The sequence below is a fragment of the Arvicanthis niloticus genome, chromosome 15, assembly GCF_011762505.2.
Source record: "Arvicanthis niloticus isolate mArvNil1 chromosome 15, mArvNil1.pat.X, whole genome shotgun sequence".
Lineage (NCBI taxonomy): Eukaryota > Metazoa > Chordata > Mammalia > Rodentia > Muridae > Arvicanthis > Arvicanthis niloticus.
Window position 1 is genome coordinate 61961523 of NC_047672.1, and position 23292 is coordinate 61984814.

The window sequence follows — 23292 nt, forward strand, 5'->3', positions numbered from 1 at the left end:
ACTTGCCTCTGAAGAGGCTTCTCTCATGGCTCTTGGATCCCACTGCTAGCTTTCACTGTTCTCTCTCTCTCTCTCTCTCTCTCTCTCTCTCTCTCTCTCTCTCTCTCTCATCTTCCTCTCATTTTCATTCATAATTAAGCTCCTCTTTATGCTTTAAAGAGAAGCTTCTCTTTAGGGCCAGCTCTCCATGAATTGTAATCATTTTGTTTAAGTCTCTCCCTCCCACCTAGAGGCCCAATCATTGCCTTGAGATCCTCTTGTGCTAACAGTCTTAGAACATGAAGGGAAGTATGATTATGTTTCAGCTTCCTTTCTAGACTGACCACATACTGTTTTATATAACACTATTCAGGACCAGTGCTTTAGATTCTCATATTCTCTCTCTCTCTCTCTCTCTCTCTCTCTCTCTCTCTCTCTCTCTCTCTCTCTCTCTCCAGAAAGAAAAGAACTAAAGAAGGATAATTGAGAAAAAGTAGAAAAAAATTAAGCGACCTATCCATCATAATAGTTATGAGCTACTCATGATAGTAAACATTGAATGATGAAAATATACAGCAAATTCTGAAGGCTTAGTACAAAAAAATCACACTTCATTAAAAATCTAAAACATTTCAATCTCTTTTTCATTTGCTATTCACACACTGGTTCAAAAGCAAACTTGATTGAGCCACATACTCCCTAGAAAGAGATGACTAGAGAAGATGCACAGAAGGGTCATTTTGTTTTATTTCAGTGTGTTCACACAGAATCTTTAATATTTAGATTTTTCCCCAACATATAACACAAGAAGGAATAGTTTTAATTTCACCCCTTTCTTTGATTTAAGTAATTCAACATTTTTCTTGATAATTATTTTCAATGATTAATTTTCATTATTTGATTTTAAGCTATTTATATTTCTTATTTATTTTAGACAGCAGGAAATGAAATTGAACTAGGAAATGAAGCTTGTGAATCTAAGGATGGAATTGATAATTTAGACATATCTTCAAAAGATTTGGGATCCAGTCTAATAAGAAGAAGATCAACTCGCAGAAGCATCCGTGGACCACATGACCAAGACAGGAAACTTAGTATCAAAGAGGCCCTGGTATGGACAAAGATGGGATACTATGTTCTCCATCCTCCTCTGAGCCTCTCCTACCTGAGTGTGCCTAGGCAGAAGAAGGAGTGGAAACTACAATGTATTTTCTATAATCCTTTTTTCCTGTTCTCTAGAGTGTTCCAGAATCCGAAATGGGGATGTTCTATAGTTAGTCTAGGTTTAAGAATAAGAATTAACCAGGACAGCCAGGACTACACAGAGAAACCCTGTCTCGAAAAACCAATAATAATAATAATAATAATAATAATAATAATAATAATAATAATAAATACCAAGATGTTTAGAAATAGAACGTAGAATATGAAGATGCTATCTATACTAGATCTATAAGTGTTAATGCTTCTATTCTGATTATCCTTATTGGTCAATATTCTTGGCATCTGTTGAAGAATTAACATGGCAAGAATTAAATATTTGTGGAAGTATCATTTATTTCTTATAAACTAAAGAGGTATTATCAATGTATCATCATCATATTTGAAGCCAAAGATCTATCAACTAATGAGAAACAAAAATAGGATGAATATTTAATTTGAAAACTTGTGGCCCTCTTGTAAGCCCAACACTTGGATGGTGAAAGCAGATAGATTAGACATTCAAGACACAGTTTATTTGAAGCCAGCCTGAAATAAATGAGACCCTGCCTCAACAACACAAGAACATTTTGTGCCTGTGGAAGAACTCTGCAGAGTAAAATCAATGATTAAAAAAAATATATAAAACAAAAGAAACCTGTACACATTGTAACATATTTGTTTTCTAGGATGCCGATGTACCTCCAGCTTCCTTTTGGCGGATCCTGAAGTTGAATTCGACTGAATGGCCTTATTTTGTGGTTGGTATAATTTGTGCCATAATAAATGGAGGCTTGCAACCAGCATTCTCTATAATATTTTCAAAGGTTGTAGGGGTAAGTGATTACGTCCATTTTTACATTTACTTGTAAGGCTTGACTAGAAAATGAATAACATCTTAAGTTTTATGTAACTATTTCCTTTTACACGAAACAAGCTTGGTTGAAAATATCATTGAAGTTTGGTTTATAAGAAGGACAATTTTGTAAACATATTTTGTGTTAGTTTCTATCTAAAATCCCTAATGGATTTTATCCTAGGTCTCTGGGCACTCACTCACTGACATAGTCAGTAGAACTGGGAAACTCAGTCTTTCATACTGGCCAACATTGAGCTCTGAGCCAAAGTTATGAACTGTTACCTAACTGACCTGCACAGGGACTCTTATGTTTGCCATACTGGGTTGACAATGGCCTTTTGTGTAACATACACACTGGCCAGCTTCCTAAGACTCAAACAGAAGGAAACAGCTCTCCACTGGTTAGCTTTCTATCACTGTGACAGACACTTGGGGTTTTGTCTCTTTTCATGCTACAGGATTGAACCCATGTTCTCACATGTTCTAGACAAGTGCAACACTACTGGGCACACCCCTTACCCTTTGTTATTTTTATTTGATGACAAGGTCTTGCTAAGTTACCCAGGTTGTGTTGCCGCCTGTAGCAACAGCTGAACGGGTTCACCTGAAAGAGAAGCTGAGAATAGGGGAACGGTGGGAAGATATGAGGCCAAGACAAAGTTCTCTGATCAAGGCCTGAAATTTAATAATTTGCTTTCACATATAAAGGGGAAGCCTCACCCCCCAGAGTCTCTTCTTGGTTCAGCCCAGAGGCTGGGCAAGGAGATAGCAGTCCGGAAGGTGTCAAGGCTAGCTCAGCAGGCAGTCCATTCTTCTTAGCTCAGGTAGCAGGCTCCAAGGCGCCAAGGCTGGTAATGTAATGCCTCTCCTAGGTCCTACTGTTGCTTGATTTCTAGCGGTAAACAGCAACCTGGACAGGTTGGCAGCGTGGGGGAAGGGCACAATTCCCCCGGTTTGGTTAAATTAAAAAGAAAAGAGAGAGGTGAAGCAGGAATAGGGTCGTTGTGATATCTGGATACTTCCTGCTGACATTGGGGGGACTAGGGGGAACCTAGAAGAATGGGTGTGGGGGATGTTTACCCAGTCTTAGGAGAGTTGGCTGTGTCCTGCTGTCCAGGGTTTATGGAGCCCATCTGAGGATAGGTCAGAAAGAACAGGTCCAGTAGAAGCAGCTGTGAGGGGTACACGATTTCATCTCATGTGTGGTACCAAGTAGCCGGGCTGGCTGGGAGAGATCTTTGTGTGAAGGCAACCTATCTGCTTGAGACACAAGGTTCAAAAGTTAATAGCAACATGATTATCTAAGCCAAGTAGGAAATAAGGTTGAAAGTGGAAATGTTTCAGTGTTTTTCCATGGAGACCCAAGGCTTTGAGCAGGCAAGTAACTCAGGCCTATTGTTGATTTTAGGCACCCAGTGTACAGGCAGGGCTGTCCCTGACATCTCATCTCTTCTCCAGGTATAGAAGGACTGTGGTGATTCTAATCTTGCCAAGGTGGGGATAAAGGCCTGACCTCCAGTAATTAAAGGGGATCTTGTAATGGCCCGGTCCTCCTGTCGTTGTCCAGTGAGGCATAAGGGCCATACCCGTCCGATGTCTTTTTCCTGGAGAGGGGATATTTTTGACATCAACCCCTATGCAGTCAGGCTTGTCCCTCAGGGAACCCAGAAACATATTTTTAACTTTTATTTATATTCCCTTGCAGTGCCAAGCCTTGCAGCCTACGAAAGAATTCAGATCGCCAGACAGAGGGGGTTCTGGGTGGCCCCTCTCTGCTTGGTCTAGGGGCGGAAATCCCCTCTTTTAGGTTGGGTGGAGATGAGACTTGGGAACACCCTGGATAGAGTAACAACCTTATCTTAGAGTCTCCGGTCCTCCATGGCTACCACATGATAATGTATCTGGCTAGATTTTGTTAACAGATTCTTCATCATCAGAATCATAATTATTAGGCTCAAGATCTGTGTCCACTTGATGGACCAATCTTTCAGGTAGCCACCAGGCTCCAATTTCTTTTTGTCTGAAAAAATACAGACTGAACCACGGCCCCAAATTAAAACAGGATCAGGACCACATCAAGTACCAAGTTAAGGGGTCTCTCCACAAGACCCTGGCAAATGAGCTGGAAGTAACTGGATGCCAGTGGCAATCCACTGCAGACTTACCTTTAGCATCAGTTTGCAGAAAATTTAAAACAAGACAAAAGCAAGATGTGCTTTTGGTGACCTTGGGGTATAATTCTCCCTTTCTAGTTTTAAAAAAGCCAATTTTTTAGAATTACTTGTAAAACCAGGGAAGAAGCACCATCAGCTGTTTTTTCCACACTCAGAGAGTTATGAAGATATTATTTTAAAGTTTCATAATCTCTTTCACAATTTCTTGTCCTTGAGGATAATAAGGAAATATCAGTAATATTAAATTGTTAACAAAACATCTCAAATGTTTGACTGTAGCCAAATAAAAGTGTAATAGCCAGTTCCAGTATCTATCTTAGTCTAATATGGAACACCAAGCACAGGAAAATAATATAGGCAATAACTAATTATATTTTTAGTTGCTCTCTTGTTAAAGTAGTTGCAACTAAAAGGTGTCAACTCACATGTAATCAAAAATGAGTAACATCTATTTGTCAAAATTGATTATATATAAGTCCTCAAGGCTTAAGACCATTATGAAAAAATTGAAGATATTGAGAACAAGTTTTTGCAATTTAACTTGTACACTTTCTAGAAATGTCAAATTGTTGTCTTAAGCTATTACTCTTTTGATGCTGTAAAGAATAAGACTGTATGGCCAATTATTTTTGAAAGGCCTAGAATATGTCTAGTATATAAATTTGCTCTGGCATTGTCCTGTGGTTCAGACAATCTAATGAGCTTTTAAATGTCTTATAAAGTTAAGAAACAGTACATGTTTCATAAATTAAGTTGTATTTTTATAAATAGAATTTGAGAATTAGCTATATCTAAAAAAGAAACAATTTTAAGTAATTATAAATCATGAGCCATATACTGGCTATGAGTATATCAGTTGAAAGTTTGATTTTTAGCATTTCAAACAGTAGCTAAAACACCTAATTTAATTGTGTTGAAGCAGGAGAAACTCAAGAAAATATATATATGTATGATTTAATTACATATACTGTCTTCTCAATAGATGAGGCATCTGTAAATATAGTAAATATAGCAAACATCTTTTCTATGGTCTGCATGCATAGTAAATTTTAGGAAATATAAAAGCATGTCTAGAGAAAAACTGTAACATATGATTATCAAATTTGTCTAAAATGTTTGCCAAGTAATAGGCCAAATATCATTATTTTTTAATAACTAATTTAATTGCTATTTGGAATAAGGGGTAAACCTTTTATCTAAAATGCTTTTAGGATTTTATCATATAATCTTGTATAAACACAATTATAATTTTATAATATGATGTTTAAACTTTATTTGTAGATGAAGAAAAATAAATCCACCTTAATGGTTTCTTTTGTCAAAGGGCTGCTGTGGGCATATGAGTAGTAAAAACACAAACAGCCAACAATTTATCATTCTATATAATCTATCTGTTGATAACTAACAGCTTATTCTATTTTCAGCAAAGCTATCTCTCTTTTATAGTTAATTGTCAAGGGGAATTAGGACTTGTATCCCTTTGAAAATATCAAATAGAGGTTTAAATCTTCCTATAGTAAGCTTAAGATGAGGTTTTAGCCAAATAATATCTCTTAACAACTTTTAAAATTCACTAAACTCAAATCAAGATTAAAAGTAAACCATTTTCCTTTTGCATGTACACTTACAAGCCAGAAGATGGCGCTAGATTCACCACCACAAACGGTTGTGAGCCAGCACGTGGTTGTTGGGAATTGAACTCATATTTTTAATTATGTCTAGCCTTTAACAGCTGAGCCATCTCTCTAGCCCCAACTTGCCTCAAATATTGAAAAGACACTGCCTTTGAATCCTTTCCCTTTGTTATTTTTATTTGATGACAAGGTCTTGCTAAGTTACCCAGGTTGGTCTTGAGCTTGCAGTGTATCCCAGGCAGAATTTTGGCTGTGGTTTTCTAGGTTTCAGTCTAAGATGAGCTGGATCCATTGTTGCAAGCCTGAGGTGCAGCATCACAGTGGTAGGAGCATGTGGCAGAAGCGGCCCTTCTCACAGCATCCAGGAAACAAAAGAAAGATAGAAATAAGTAAGAAATAAAACCCAGTTTTTCAAGATTTCAAGATTCCATCCCTCACTGTGATGTGGTATACTTTCTCTAACAAGGTCACACCTATAATGCACATAGAGTGAAGCCATCCATTGATGAGGCCTGAGCACCAATACTCCAATCACTCGTCAATGACTAGATCCACCAACTGAGCCATAAAGTTCCCCAAATGAGCCTTTTGTGGGGAGATTTCATATGCAAACTATACCAAGCTCCCTGAAGGTAGAGGCAAACATTCTGTCTAAACATTCATGTTCTTAGCTTAGTGACAAATGCAGACCACGAGACATCATACTGAAGACTTATTTGCCTTACTGCTAAAAATCTTTTGCAGAAAGAAAATGATCACCATAAGAAGCATAAACCAAATTCTATCCATTGTACAACCGAAGCCCCATGTCCTCTAGTTTACCTATATGCCTTGTTAAATTAATCCTCATGTTTAATATGTCATTCAAGAAATTTCTTTCTGTGCCCAATTTGTGTAAGGAATTTTTATATGCTATGAAAACACCACAAAAAAGGCAAAACATCTGATCCTGTGGAATGCATTGTAGAACACAGGCCAGCAAACATGTAAAGTGTAAGAAGAACAATCATTTTAAGCTTTGCTGGTCATGTGGCTTCAGTCGCTAATGAAGGTAATTAAGTTAGAAGTGGCTTTTACCTTTTTTTTTTTTTTTTAACAAAACAATCAACAATGGCACTTAGGTTTTCCTCATTCTTTCTGCAGGGCAGAGCTACATCTGGTGATTGATGACTAACACATTAGAGCATTAGAGTACTAAGATAGTAGGTAGGCAGGCAGCCATCCATTGTAGCAGATACTGGGCTCTGGGTCTAAAGGCTTGGGTTCTGTCCTTGGTTCATCCCTTCCTGGCTTTCTTGAATAGGTTAATATATGTCTCTGCTTCCCTTTCTTTCTAAGAAAGTAATAGAAAAGCCACCCCCAGAGAGAAGGATCAGTACATGTGAATGTGCATTCAGTCTCGCGTAGAAGTCAATGCAATGTTGAAGTGGCTGATCAAGAAGAATTGAGCTAATGTCTTCTGAAAATTTTTTCCTTTTCTTATGAAACAAAGTTTTCTGGGTTGGTTTAGAAATGTGTGTCTCTTGAGAAACAGATTTAGCTCCATAGAAGGAGAGAGGTGTGGTTTTCTTTCCCTATAGAGTGATTACACTGTAAGTTTTTTTGGTCCCAAACATCTTTTTTAGCACTTCTAATCATTTCTGGAAAGGTTTTCACGTGAGGCATCAGTTGGCTGTCACTGGCACCTGGCTTTCTGACTGTAACTCCTACAGGATACACTGGCAAATGTACCTTTCTAAAAGGTTGAATAAATGATACCTCTTTTCATCAGCAAGAATACATAAACATATTCTCTCTCGGAGTACTTTAAAGTGTCCACATAGTTGAGTTGGGGCCGTAGAGATGGCTCAGTAAAATGCTTGCTATACAAGCAGACCTGTGTGAGCCCCAACACCAATGTAAAAAGCCAGGTGTAATCCCAGGGCTGGGGAGATGGAGAGAAGAGGATTCCCATACTCATAGTCATTCAAACCTAATTGGCTAGTCCTGGTCTGGTGAGAAACGCCATCTTGCAAAACAAGGTGGAAGGGCTAGAAATTGGCTCAGTGGTTAGGAGCAATCGCCATTCTTCCAAAGGACCCACAGTTCCAAGGGCCCACCTGGTGGTTCACACACAATCATCTGTAACTCCAGTTCCAAGGGATCGGAACCCTCTTCTGACCCCCATGGGAACCAGGCACACACATGGTACACATACATACATGCAGGCAAAACCTTATACACATAAACATATGATAAGTAAATCTAAAACACAGAATAGAATTCTAAGCAACCATGCACTAGCTTGACTACGACCTCCATACACATGTGCTCACCCCTGACAGACACAAGACAATGACTTATGATACACTCTATTACCATGAAATCCAGAAAGAGAGTAGTTGTTAGATGAATTTGTGAATGATAGATACCCTTCCCCCAATAAAAGCAGAATGCAGGTGCATTGGAGCCTGCCTTTATTCTGGAAGCCAACCCTATTCCAGTGTACAAAGACTCTTCCAATCCTTAAACTGTAATGTGTGAAACAGGGAAGATTTGGAATGCTTTTTTTAGTGATTGCACTAACAACCTTTCAAATATTTTTTCCCATAGGTTTTTACAAGGTATGACCCCCCTGAAATCCAACGGCAGAATAGCAACTTGTTTTCCTTATTGTTTCTGATCCTTGGGATCATTTCATTCATTACATTTTTTCTTCAGGTAAATATTTGTTTTCACTTCATTTGTTCAGGTAGATTTATAAACACATGTATCGGTCCTTCTGATGAAATCATTCCTCCTTTACCATGGACAATGAGAGACGGATTACTTGTAATCCTCTGACTCTATCCTCACCTCTTTCCCAACCAATGGGAACAGTGACGTAATCACATTGAACAGATTGTTCTGTGTGGTATGGAAATGGGAAGTGGGAACTGAAGTACAGGCTTCATGCTAAACCTTGGCAACTTCCTATTGGTCAACTTGAGTGGTCAGAGAAGTATCTTCCTATATTCCAAAACAAATAAACAATCAAACAAACAAATAAGTAAATGAAACTCCCTTGCTGGTCACATTGATTTTTTTTTTAAAGAGTTTTAAAAGTGTATCATTCAGCAATTACAAAAGGAAAAAAATCAGTAATGGGAAAATGGCATTCCTAAAATACCTAAGAAACATGTACAAGGTGTTTTGTAGTCTGTACATCACTTGGCTCCAACGCAATTGCAAAGGAACTAAATGTTCTTGCAGTGCAGTGTGGCAAGGCATATAGCATGGATGTTGGTGTTAACCATGGGTTTAAAATGCACACATACACATGGTTATGTGTCCAGTAATTTAAGCTGTCTAAGCTTCCATTTTCTTATCTGTAAAATGGGTGAAGTATTGCTTCTTCATAATTAAGAGAGCTTTGTGACAAAGTATTCAGACTTATTTGAGATATTATATAACTACTTAATGAGCAAAAAGGTAAACAGTCAATTACTGAATACATCAATAAGTATTCTACATGTCATTTTCAGTTAAAACTACATAAGCTCTTTATTGAACACATTCTAAGAATATATTACCATTTTAACAACCCTTGTGTGAATACTCTTAGCTAAAACTAAATTGTTTTTTTTTTTTTTTAACACATTCTAATACATTGTTCTTAACGTGCTAGGAATACAAAATGAAACAAAAAAACAGTGTTTCTTCACTAAATAATTAAAAGATTTATTGTGGAACTTGACCTTGATCCAATAAATGAAACACTACCTGCCTGTAGGAGTGTCACAGGTATTTGAAAATGGACAGTTGCTCCATGAGAATTTGGAGGAGATTGGAAGGGAAGCAGTCTTTACCTGGTCACTTCTGCTTTGACAGTTGGGATGGTGATGCAGAGGGAGTGAAGACACTTCAGCCACAGTCTAGCTATGGTGGCAAGTCTGAGAGAACCATGACTGCACACCCACATTAACAACTCAGTGGATCCATGCACTTCCTCTGTGTAAACACAGCCCAGTGCTGGAAACTGTAGCCCAGTGACCAACTGGTCATCTGAAAAACAGGCAGGGCGTTCAGTTGAGGGCAGAATCTTAAACTGTGTGTCCCATCCTGCTCAGGACTCTCGTAGGTCTTGATTCATACCAAGTAATTGCTGTTTTGATCCCTGATCAGTCTTCTGTGTGACATACTCTCGTTCTTCTCAGGGCTTCACATTTGGCAAAGCTGGAGAGATCCTCACCAAGCGACTCCGATACATGGTTTTCAAATCCATGCTGAGACAGGTACGTTGTACCTGGGGTGAGTACGATGTCTCTTTTGTGCTCTGCAGACACAGATTGTAGGTGCTCATGTTGTAGGGTGCTCAGATTGAGATCTTTTATTGGCCACCCTCAGCCTCCATTTATAAGAGGTCCTGCTGACTATTTACTGCAGGCTGGTATGAGAAACTAGACTGTGTGAGACAAATATGTCTCCTGATGATTCTGCACCAGCCTTTTTATCTCAGCAGTCAGAGGCAATGGAAGCAGAAGTGGTCCTCTATCCTTTATCTTATCCCAAAGGTTGAGAAATGTTAGAAAGAACCTTCTATGCCCTTATACCCTCTGTTACATTCTCTCTCCTGTGTACTTAGAACATTGTGTCATGACTGTGTACCTGGAGATCTTTTGCATTCTTCTTGCCCAAATTCAGATTCATTTTTATGAGTCATTCCTCACTGTCAAGATTCTTTGCTGAGGCAAGACTAAAATAGTGTAACCCCAGTTACAGTGTTATTAGCCGTCACGACTTAATATGAGTGCCTATGACATTCTGTACATTCAGGTCCTGAACCACTGGCAATATTGTTAGCAGTCCCATTCAAAGTGAGAATCTTTAGCAATCATGAAAATGTTGTACATGACATTTAAACTTCCCCATTAAAATTACTAGCAGAAGTGTCCAACTTTTTTACATTATAATGTGATATTGTTATTTACAAACTTTTTGGATCACATTAATAGCATCCTAGGATACATGAGACTCGTGGGCTGTAGATTGGATATGTTCAGAAGCTGCCCAACAAAACTAGGATGTAGAAGTAGAGCCTAGAATCAATCCACAGGGCCCGAATTCAATCCCCAACACTGGAAAAAAAAACCCTAGTGAGAAATACCAGTTTTTTTGTGTTCAAATTTCCAGAAGACAATCCTTTTCCCTGCTGCCTTCTACCACTTATGTCTTTGTAGAAGTAGCTAGCTAATGACAGTCATAACTGAAACAGAACCTGATGGCTGAGCGGGCACTATTTTATGGGGGTCCCTCTTCTTGGACTCCCCTGTCGAGCCACATCCATCTTGCCGTTTAAGACAGGGTCATTTGTTCACCTCAAACTCGCAGTGTAGCTGAGTATAGTATTGAACTCTATCTCCTAAGGTTTTGGGACCACAAACTTTTAAGCCATATTTATAACTAGATTATACTTAAACATTCTCAAGCACTAAAAGTCCCATTACCCATCAGCCTCCAGGCCACCTACCAGGTTCATTATCCTTTGAGAGCTAAGTGGATGATGGTTAAGTATGGACAGTACAAACTGCTCAGCAGAAAGGACACATCAAAGCCACTGTTTATAATGTATAGTACTGACATTTGCAAGGTGTTCAAATCTGAATGGCCTCCATCTTCAAGGGTGTCACATGCCAGTGGGGGACTTACTAAAATGTCAATTATATAGTCTATAAAAAGGTTATAGCCCTTTATTTTCTAGCTTTTCAAAATAAAAAAAAAACCAATTACTTTGTTAGTACAAATTATCAATTCAAGTCATGTCTTAGAAAGAAACTAAAGCTATTTGTGACAGGCATAAATTCATAATTAAGAATTGCACTGGGCAGTGGTGGTACATGCCTTTAATCCCAGCACTTGGGAGGCAGAGGCAGGCGGATTTCTGAGTTCGAGGCCAGCCTGGTCTACAGAGTGAGTTCCAGGACAGCCAGGGCTACACAGACAAACCCTGTCTCGAAAACAACCAATAATAATAATAATAATAATAATAATAATAATAATAAAAAATTATTGCAGTATGTTTATTTTAAAATATATGATGAGGATGTGAGATGGCTTAGCCATTAAGGTGTGTGACCTAAATTTGATCTCCAGAGCCCACAAAGTGGAAGGACAGAATCCCAGCTCCCACAAATCGTCCTCTGTTCTCTATACATGGGCCATGGCCAGTTCATGTATCCAACACAAACAGTCTATCACTAATAAATACAAGATAGGAAAACATAAGAAGTTTTACTATTAAGATCCCTTCTTATGCTGTATGTGCATTTTAATCTGGTTTTTTTTATTTGTTTCTAAATCAGTTTATTATTCTGTTCTAACTAGAGTTAACTATCTGCTGGTTTATCTTTTCTCATCTCATGTTAATAAATGTTTCACACTTTAAAGGCTTACCTCACCCCTACTCTTTCTCTCTCTACAGTGACTCCTTGGTTTGTTTCATTTTGCATCAGCCACCTAGCTTGATTCAATTCCTATATCCACACCCCAATCTAGAGACAGCCTGGGTCCTTCAGGGGAAAGTTTATATACAGTCTTTACAGATGCCAGAGGCCATGCATGGGAAACACCCACCCCCACCCCCCTACCCACATCACAGAGGTCATCTTCAGGGCACTGTAGGAAACTGCATAAAAGTTGAGAAGGAAAGGCCCAGGGGAACCCCAGTAGTATAAATTAAGCTACCTACAGGGTGTACAGCTTTTTCCGCTTCTGTGTGAGCAGATCTGTGTGTTGGCCTCAGGCCCTTTACAGGCTGGGTATCTTTCTCCTCTTAGATTCTTTCCTTCATTTCCCTTCCTTCATTTTGGTTTCTGCTCACATGCTGCCTTGGAAGGAGTCCCCTTGTCTTTTCCCTACAATGTAAAACAACACCTTTCCCAACATCCTATCCTTCTCACCCTGCTCTTTCCCCCCATCATGTTATTACTGTCTGAGATGGTATGCACTCACTTCTCTGTGCCTTCCGGCTCTAGAAGGAAGTCTGGAAGACATCAGCCACTTTGTCATCAGTGTTCATCGTTCAACACTTAGAGTTGTGCTTTAAACGACGTTGAGACTGAGACAGAGGAAATAATCTATTTTTGTTTGTGTCCTACGTCCCTTTCTTGTCTGAAAGCCAAATGCAGAGGATGTGTGGGTTAAACAAAAGTGTCTCTGCCACCTTCCTCCTGGAGCTGAGGTCTCAGAAGCAGGACTTTAAGATAACAAATCCCTTTGTGCCACAGGATGTGAGCTGGTTTGATGACCCTAAAAACACCACAGGAGCACTGACCACCAGGCTCGCCAACGATGCTGCTCAAGTGAAAGGGGTATGTGCTCCCTGTCTTTGGATTCCGTTCTATCTTAGGCTTAGCATACAACTGAGTTCTTGATAACACGCGCTAATGGTCACCATTTTAAAGACACAGTAACTAGCTATCTGTATTCATTACTTTTCTATTGTTGTGCTGAAGCACCATGGCCAAAAGCAACTTACAAAAGGAAGAAGTAATTTGGATTTAAATTTCCAGAGGAATAAGAGTAAGTCACACAGAGAGGTATGGTAGTAGGAAGGGGAACCTGAGACATCACATCTTCAACAGCAGGCACAGCTGGACGTGTTAAAAAAAAAAAAAAACCAAGGCATTTTGTGCGTCTAGAGTTTAACAGAGAAGTCTAATTTGGAAATACTCAGTTGTAGACTTTTTTCAGTGAGATGGTAGCTTTTAAGGACAGGAAAAGATGGTCAAGAAATCTTATGTGAAGGAGTCTTGAGTCCTGAGGTCTCAGGGATGTGAGGATGAGAACAGGATGTGGGGTTCGAGACACAGAATAATGGTGTCCTGGCAGTAAAATGGAGAAAGTGTTTTAAGTGAAGAGACAGTTGGACATTGCCCTGTGTACTAATGGTTGTCCCATGGACTGTCAAGTGTGGTGGGAAAGAAAGCCTGCTAGGTGTGGTCTTCAGGGGAAGAGAGAAAGACCACAGATGGAGACATCCTTAAAAGACTTTTTGCAAAATAGAAAAGCCAGACATCAAGGAATTTGTCATCTCTGCAACTATCTTAGTGAGAGTTTGTAGTTCAAAGCAAGACCTCCAAATGCCTAAAGGCTTACAAGCCAGGGCCCTGTCTCTGCTGTGCCCATGGCGGGTGTGCTGGGTGCTTCTGCCCCTCAGTGGCTTGCTTCTGTGTAGGACTGTATACTTTGACAAAAGGAGCATCCCTTAGAGGCTAAGCTGCTTCCTCTCACTTCCATACAGAATGTGCAAACAGAAAGCTGGCTTTTTACACCCCTGTACCTTTTGACCTATGCCCCGTGCCCAGTTTAGCAAAGGGTCACTTCGTTGTAAGTTTGGTGATTACACCAAAACCAACAGCTACACTGTGGCGTCCACCCTATTGCTTTCAGCCCTGTTTCAGTTCCCTAAAAGCTTAAAGTATACAAAGGCTTCTGGGAGTTGTAGTGCTTTCCCCAACTAAGTCTCAGTGGACTGATTATGTCAGACATATTAAATGATGTGGGAAGCTTTGGCGGTGTAGAATTCAGAATGGAGAAGAATCTTTGGTTACTAATCAATAGATCTGCTCCGTTTTGGAGTTGGGAGAGATGTGTTGAAAGGGACAGAGATGATCACTAGCCAGCCTAGAGTACACATGGTAACCTTTACTGGGACCAGCCAGTCTTGTTCAAGTGAAACAGTTAGGACTGGTAAAGGATGTGTGCTTTTTGTAGAGAAGGTGGATCTGGAGGGCAGAATAAGGATGCTAGATTATATGACGTACCTGTTGTGGACTGCACTGCCTGGAGGTGCGTTACACTGACTACATTAACTGCTGGTTTTGAGTTGCATAGGAGTGACAGCCATGTGTCATGAATCCTTCAGAATCCGACCTAAAGGCTCTGCTTACTGTAAACCATGTTCCAGAACTTTCAAATCTGCATTTTTCCAAGAAAATAAGTGTATAAAATTATAAACAGTTTCATAGCTAGATGATCACCATTCCCAGTTTAATATAATGGTCAGATCCTTACATTCTGATTTGCTTTAGTCTTCATGCTTTGGTGCATGAAGAGTTTTTTTGGTATTGAAAGATTATGGAAATATGAACTGGCACTTTGGGTTATTATTCTACACTTGTAAATCATGGGGAATCTTCATTTTAGAAACCAAAAACATTGTATAAGGGCATCTTTCCTTTTACTTTGTAGGTGAGAAGATTTTCATGAGAAGGAGTTATTATTCTTAAAAATATACTGGAATGTATTTTAGAATACAAACCATGTCTCCACTTTTCTTTTTTTAGGCTACAGGGTCTCGGCTTGCTGTTATTGCCCAGAACATAGCAAATCTTGGAACAGGAATTATCATATCCCTAATCTATGGCTGGCAGTTGACGCTTTTACTCTTAGCAATTGTACCCATCATTGCTATAGCAGGAGTGATTGAGATGAAAATGTTGTCTGGACAAGCACTGAAAGATAAGAAGGAACTAGAAGGTTCTGGGAAGGTGAGTTAAATGAAATATGACTGACCACTAAGTAGAAAGAGCATTCTTTCCAGTTATGATTTCTTACTCTCTGTTACTAACTATGTTCTGGCAGTGCTGGTGTGTGTGTGTGTGTGTGTATGTGTTCTTATGGGTGCACATGTATGTAAAAGTACACATGCATGTGTGTGCATATTATGTGGAGGTCAGAAAACACCCTAGGCGAAGTTTCTTAAGTTTGGTCCAGTATGCTTTTTTTTTTTTTTTTTTTTTTTTTGGTTTTTTTGAGACAGGGTTTCTCTGTGTACCAGTATGCTTTTTGAGATATGGTTAGTTTTTTACTGTTTTAGATATGATCTCTCCACACATCCCTGTGCCTCCAGAACTAGGATTACAGGCACATGCCACCAAGCATAGCTGAGATGTTTCCCTGAGTTCTAGAGGTCAAACTCGGGTCCTTCTGCTTGCAAGGTGTAGCGGGAGGTATTAGAAAAGAGAGCATCGGCTGGCTCCCGCCATGTTCCCACACTACTGCTAGCACCGCTCAGGTCTAGCATGGTTCCGCAGCCGCTGCCTCACACACACACACACACACACACACACCTTTATTTTATATTCTCAACAAAGATGCCCACACAATTTAGAAAGTTATCCTAATTTTCCTAACCTTTAGATTTCATATCTACTTATTTACTTGAAACCACGAGGGTACATGTCTGCTGCCTTTTTGCCTTCCTCCTCTCTCCTGCGTTTCTTTCTGGTCTCCCTCTCTGCTACCCTTAGCTCGACCTCTCTTTTCCCCCCATCCAATCACAGGCCTCCTGGATTGGACAGGGAAATTTCTGCCACAGCAAGGCAAGTCCTTTACCAACAAAGCCATCTCCTTAGTTGATAACAATTTTTGTTTGTTTGTTTGTTTGTTTGCTTGTTTTAATGGTTTTCAAGACAGATGTAGCCTTGGCTGTCCTGGAACTCACTCTGTAAACCAGGGTAGCCTTGAACTGAAAGATCCTCCTGCCTCAGCCTCTCAAGTGCTGGGATTAAAGGCATGTGCTGCCACCGCCCAGCTATTATAATGATATTTTAATAGCCACCATTTGGGCAACATTTATAATGCTTATCTCAAGATTAGAATTTGAAGAAAAATGGAAACATATCCTTAGTTTCAAATACAGACACCTGCTTTTCAGGGCTTTGTTTCCAGGCTGCTGTCTTCAGATCCCTCTCTTCTCTCTTCTCATCCAGCCCTCTTCTTCTTTGCTCTTTACCTCTTTTCTTTTCTGGTCTTAATAATGGTTTCTTTGCTTCAGCTGGCTTGCTTCCTATGGTTAGCTCAGCCTGCTTTCTTGTAAAACTAGCAGCCTAGATGTGGCATCATCCACGATGGGCTGGCCCTCCCCTATCAATCACTAATTAAGAAAATGCCCTACAGGCTTGCCTGCAGCTGGATCTTATGGAAACATTTTCTTAATTGGGGCTCTCTCCTCTCTGGTGACTCTACTTTACGTCAAATTGACATAAAACTAGCCAGTACACTCTCACTAACTTCTGTTCTCCCTGTTTCTTTCGAGCAAGCTTAAAGCCAACCTTGGATTCAGGAAAGTGGGCCCATTTTATTGTGGATAAGTGGGGAGATAGATTCAAAGTGGAAAAAAATCCCAAGCTTATTTGTCTTCTCCATTTTGAATTACATAATCTAGTTGGTTTGGATTACTCTGGTGCCTCGTACCATTTTACATCCCTGGCAAACAGCACACAGCCTTTACTACCTCTCTTTTTCCCCTTCATTATCGCCCCTCTTCCTGTCACATCTTTCTTCCTTCCCCTCACTCTGTTTGTTCTGCATGCTCAGCTATTTAATTAATTAATTAATTTAGTCATAGCTCAACATCATGCAGCATTTATTTAGTTTCCTGGAAAGTGCTTTACTCTTTACACTAACTCTATCAGGTATGCTCTGTTATTATTTCATGCTACAGGTGAGGCTGAGGGACATACAGGCTAGGCCTCACTGCTGTAGAGCCCATCACTCCTGGAGCCAGGATTCACACTGAAGCTGTGGTACTCCAATTAGCTAGAAATCCAAGTTCTGTTACAGTGGAGCATCAGATAGCAGAACCAGAGAAATGAGAGCTCAGAACAGGGCTGCCCACTGACATTCCAGGTACCAAGAAACAGCAAGGATCCCGGCAGGTGAGAAGGCTGTGATTTCCAGTAAGCCTGGTGTGTGTGAGCCAGGCACCCCGATATGTGAAGGTTGAGGACAGTCTCAAAGACACTAAAGACATGTTATCTCTGTGTGTTCTCAGATTTGGGGCTCTATTTTCATTCATTCTTTCAGGGAAATGCTCTGAGTAGCATTAGTGTTTCCTAGCCAAGGGCTGTGGAGTTGAACCTCTGGTGAGGAGGTCCTAGGAAACCATCACTGGGAACTAGCTAACTCTGGGTCTGGCTATGGTCTGGCCTCAACCAAGGCACACATACCATGCCATACTTTGAAATGTGCTTTGGGTTTGGGGTCCTGGAGCAGATGTGAGGCCCTGCTCATTTCCTGTCTTTGTGGTGTGATGTCGGAACGTGCAGATAAATGCTACTGTGTCTATGTTTCGGGCTTGGTAGTGTTCTATCACATTTTATGAGCTAATGAGCAAGTTTTGTATGTATATGTATTTATCCTTTTACTATTAAGTTCTAATCAAACCTTAGTTTATTTGGGGCAGAAAGAGAAGTACAAGTTTATTTGTGAGAAACATATTTTCTTTTCTTTAGAACAGCTAGACACACACAGCCCCTTCCAAGGAAGCAGTGCTATTTACTCTTCTTTGAACTTAAAACTTCCTTCTTGATAGTCTTTATTGAAGTCGTGAGGATATGGCTGCTACTTAATGCATCTCCTAATTGCCTCATTGTGCATCAGGATGAAGGAGGAGACTGCACTGTGGAGTGACTGTTGCTCACAAAATAAGCAAGCTCTGAGCCTCAAGCTCCCATTTGTATTAGGCTGCACATATACTCTGAACCACTCGCAAGCAAGGCACTCCCTTCCTTAGAAAATGAAGAATAGGAAATATTTCTTGAAAACCTCACACTATAATTGACAGGTAGAGGTATTTATTTGTTTGTGTTTTTATTTAGTGCGTATGTTGTATACATGTTTGTGCACATGCGTGGCAGTATGCATGCCTATGTGCATGTCAATTGAAGCCAGAAAATGACTTCTGGTGTTCTGCCCTATCACACTCTGCCTTGTCTTTGATACAAAGTCCTTCTTTATCTTTAACTGAACCGTCTTCATCACTTTTGCTAAGCTGATCAGCCAGTGAACTCCTGAGATCAACTCTTTCTGTCCCCCAGTACATTGCAGGCATGAATAACTCAGGTATTCAAGCCTATAAGGCAAGCATCTCTAGCCACTGAGCCATGTTCCCAGCCTTGGCTATCATTTTCATAATATTCTTACTGACTCGGAGAACTTCTTCTGTTTGTTGAATACATGATAATTAAAAATGTGTATAAATGACATTGTCTTTGGGGAGTTTCATTAAAGGTGACTATTTCCTCCAACTTCTTACCATCCATACTTTTAAAAGGTCAGTGTGTATTATTTTTGAAATGTGTAGAGTTTATAAAATATTTTTTTCCTAATTACTTTGTTTGTGGCTCTAGATCAGAGAAAAATAGTTTTTATTTTTGAAATAAGTGTCTTAGGAAATGTGTTCATTTTTTTCTTCTAGATGTTTTTCATTTTTGGACTTGATCTTCAAACTGACTTTAATTTACTATGAAATATTTGTTGTTATCATTGAAGTAAGATAATTTCTGTAAGATTCAGTGAAGCATAAATGAGATTCACAAATACGCCTTTTAAGTAGCAAATTGCTCTAGGTTACTAGACTATGTCTTTAATGGAATCAGCTTTTTATCAGTGAAACCACCACAAAGAGACATAGTATATTAACCAGTATCTTAATTTTCATTTCTAAAGACATTCAATTTTAAAAGGTCTTTAGGAACCTTCTGATTCATATTCCTCCTTTCAGATGAGCTAACAAGAAGGCATGGTGTACATGTCCCATGGCGGGTATAGGTGGAAATGCTTTCGTGTGTCCTACATGTTCTTGATGCTCTGTACATCCCGTTACAAAGGATGCAACAGGCAGTGATGGAATATTGTCCTGTCTTAATAACCTTGGTGGCAGGAAATTCACAACTAAATATTTTTAAAGCTCTTGAAAAAATTGATATATTATATTCATTAAAAGGTAATACATTTGACAGGCGAGGTAGTGGTGGCGCATGCTTTTGATCCCAGCACTTGGGAGGCAGAGGCAGGCAAATCTCTGAGTTTGAGGCCAGCCTGGTCTACAGAGTGAGTTCCAGGACAGGCAGGGCTACACAGAGAAACCCTGTCTTAGAAAAAAAAATAACAAAACAAAACAATGTCTTCATTAAAAGGTAATTTAATTTACCTATTAGTCTCACTATTAAGAATGTTTTCTAAGAAAATCATTCACTATGAGCAAATGCTTATGTACAAAGCAGTACTTATTGCAATGTTATTTGTAGTGAAAGAACTGAAGCCTTTGTTAGTAATACCTACCTGGCCACAATGTTAAGTAGCCATTAAAAACTTATTATTAATATATATTAAATGAGTTTGAAAAATAGTGTTGAAATGGGTTAGGCAAAAGATAAAATTCAGTCTCTATTTTAAGATGCGTATGTTTAGAAAAACACATAAACTACTTTGTAAAATATACTTGTACGTGATTGGTGATCATCTCCTTTACCCTGTGAGCATCTATCAAGATTTACTGAGTTGTCATGAATGAAAGTTACTCAGAGAATAAGGGATAAGCATCATAATCAAAGTTACTTAAGTATTACCTTCACAGAGGACAGACGTCTATGAAAGACATGGTGGCTTTAGAAAAGCGTGTCATGGCTCTGTGCCCTAGCTTCTTTTTCTGTTTAGAGTGCAAGATTCAGTCACATAACTCACTACTCTTCATACAGAAGACAGCTGCCAATAAGGCTAAAGGACACATGATCAATAAGTTATAGTAGGTTAATGCTACTAATTTTAGAATTCAAGTTAGTTCCTGTGTTTGACTTTTCTCCTGATGATGGCCGGTCTTTTACAGATTGCTACAGAAGCCATTGAAAACTTCCGCACTGTTGTCTCTTTGACTCGGGAGCAGAAGTTTGAAATGATGTATGCCCAGAGCTTGCAGGTACCATACAGGTAAGACACCTGAAGAGTGAGTGGGCCAGGGCTCTGAGGAGATTTCCAAGCAGGACTTCAGTTTTCAGGACTGCTTTTGCCAAAGGGCACAAGGTACATGAAGAAAGTACTAGAACACCAGAACACCAGAGATTATCACGAGAGAAACAAAGAGACCTGAGCTTAGTCAGGAGCATCTGTGACATAAGCCCGTGAAGGCTGGTGTCACATGGGGAGGGGAGGAAGAGGACAACTGCTAATGGCTCTGGTGTCCAGTTGGGATAACGACTCTGCTATTTGCTGTATTTGGGGTGAAGGTTCTCTGTGGAACATGAAACTGGAGGTGTTGTGTGACCCTGAGGGGTCTCCTGAGGATATTTTCTGTTCTGTTCTATCCTGGGGAGAACTTCTATTCTCCCTTTGTCCCAACAGTATCTATGAGGGCTCTTAAGGGTGACCAGCACATGAGCAATGCCAACCTTTGAGTCCCAGCTTCTCCCCTAGGACAAGGCAAGAACTGGACCTTACTGAAGTGTTTCCAAGCACCTTTGTCACAGTCATGGCGGGCCCGTCTTTTCTGGGAAAAGTTTCTCAAGTGAAAAAAACATAAACAAAGTTGATGTGTTTAAACAGGAGTAGGAAGGTCAAAAGTCTGCCCATCCCCACCCTGTCCCTGCCCACACCCCCACACCCAAGACCCTGGTTGTTTAGAAATTCCCGGAATGTTAGTCCTTTGTAGAGCCTTCCCTGGCTCCAGACAGGTAAGTGCTTCTTCCCACAGCACATTCTTAGGAAGTTCCTCCACTGCATTGATAATGTGCAGCTCATCTAGATCCCCACATGCAAGGACATGCCTGCCCCCTGTCACCCACAGCCTGAGTGTGCCCCACATGCAAGGACATGCCTGCCCCCCTGTAACCCACAGCTTGAGCGTGCTCAGTAGATGTGTTGAGAGGTGTCCTGCTGTACAGGGCACCAGTGTTGTGTGTCCCACAGTGTGGGAAAGGGAAGGACCATTCATTTGATATGTAAAATAGGCTCTTCACGGGGTTTCAGGCCAGTTATCTTCCATCAACACACTGAGATGTAGTAATCCTACATTAAAGATGAAGACAGCACTGAGTCTCAGAGACAAGGCAGTTTCCCAAATTCACATAGCTAAACAAAAGGAGATCCAGCTGAATTCTTTAGAAATGGAATCCATAGTATGTCATGCCTGTGTGCCTCACTGCCAACCCATAGTAAGCTACTTGAATGACTGAGCAATGGAGTGAATTTGAATTGTCTTCTTTCTAGAAATGCTTTGAAGAAAGCACATGTCTTTGGGATAACGTTCTCCTTCACCCAGGCCATGATGTATTTTTCCTATGCTGCTTGTTTCCGGTTTGGTGCCTATTTGGTAGCACAACAACTCATGACTTTTGAAAATGTTCTGTTGTAAGTATTATGTTTACTTGTATAATTTAACCCTGGTAGTAAATCTAGGATGAGAATTTGAATGGTGAAGTGTCATATAGAGCATTTGATAATTAAGAAAGTAGCATTTTGCCTCTGAGTGACCATATGGTACCCATAATACTTCACATTTTATAGGAAACTTTTCTACCTGATAAGTTATGTCTCCACTGGTAAAAATGAGCTAGTTAAAGCCAGATTAAAGTATACACAATAGCAGCTTTATTGGGAAGCTGTTCTCTGGTGGGCAAATTCACTGGGCTCAATAAAGGAGGCCAGGAAAGTCACCATGGGAAAGGAGACAAAGAGGAGGAGGAAGAAAAAGAGAGAAAACATTTGTAAGCACAGAAAAGGAAAAGGGGGAGAGAAGGTGAGAGAGTGAGAGAGAGAGAAACAGACACAGAGAGATGGAGACACACACACACACACACAGAGAGACAGAGACAGAGACAGAGACAGAGACAGAGACAGAGACAGAGAGAATGCAAGCAAAATGCCCAGAACCTGAGCTGGAAAGTTCTGAGATGGGGTGGGGTATGCTGGGTAGGTACTGAGGTATGCCTGGAGAACTTGGAGGCCAGGTATTAAAATACTCACCTCAGGCCCTTGTCCCCGGGGTCCAAAATTGAACATTCCAGCCTTTTGTTGAAAATAAATAAATAAAGGCCGACATAATTGTCTATGACTACTTCCTGCTGACATTGGAGCATCATTATGGAGGGTGGGGCAAAAGCTGGGATGTTGGCCCAGTCTGAGAAGAGCTGGTTGTTTCACTGCTGTCCAGGCTGTGGGACCATCTGAGTGTGCAGGCACAGTTGACCCAATCTGTGAGGCTGGGCTGAAGCACCTGTGGGTAACTTATTTGGAGCTGTCCTGGATGCAGGTTCTGAGGAAATATCTGGACTTGGCTGGCTGCTGGAAAAGATATATATGTTAGGGGTAGAAGACAAAGTTAAGGAGTTTAGGGAGAAAAACATTTTTCCTAGGTGTACATTTGAAACTTTTAGACCCATAGTTTTGGTAGTTGGAGAAGGGGACGAATCCCAGGACCAGGGAAAGAGGAATAGATCCCACCCTTAGAAACAGGAAGTGGGGAGGGAAACAGGCTGTTGATTGAGAGCACTTATCTGTAATTTCATTTGACCTGGATTCGAGTGGATTCCCAGAAGCTTATAAGAATTTTTTTAAGTTTACAAAAAGATAAATCCCTGCGTTTATCACCCTTGAGCAGCATCCATCTGAAGCATTTCTTAAGTCTTTCCTATATACCTTAAATCAC

The 23292-nt window shown here is 40.1% G+C and overlaps 1 protein-coding gene across 2 annotated transcripts in view; it reads left to right on the plus strand.

The window, feature by feature from the left end:
• Positions 1–23292, plus strand: part of Abcb1 (ATP binding cassette subfamily B member 1) — a 159857-nt gene that overhangs the window by 126808 nt on the left and 9757 nt on the right. For both annotated transcript variants that reach the window (XM_076913103.1, XM_034519162.2), the window contains 8 exons: positions 914–1090; positions 1869–2015; positions 8439–8546; positions 10022–10099; positions 13091–13174; positions 15152–15355; positions 20479–20579; positions 21855–21995. In XM_076913103.1, coding sequence (XP_076769218.1) covers positions 914–1090; positions 1869–2015; positions 8439–8546; positions 10022–10099; positions 13091–13174; positions 15152–15355; positions 20479–20579; positions 21855–21995 — 1040 coding nt within the window. The remainder of the gene's footprint in view (positions 1–913; positions 1091–1868; positions 2016–8438; positions 8547–10021; positions 10100–13090; positions 13175–15151; positions 15356–20478; positions 20580–21854; positions 21996–23292) is intronic.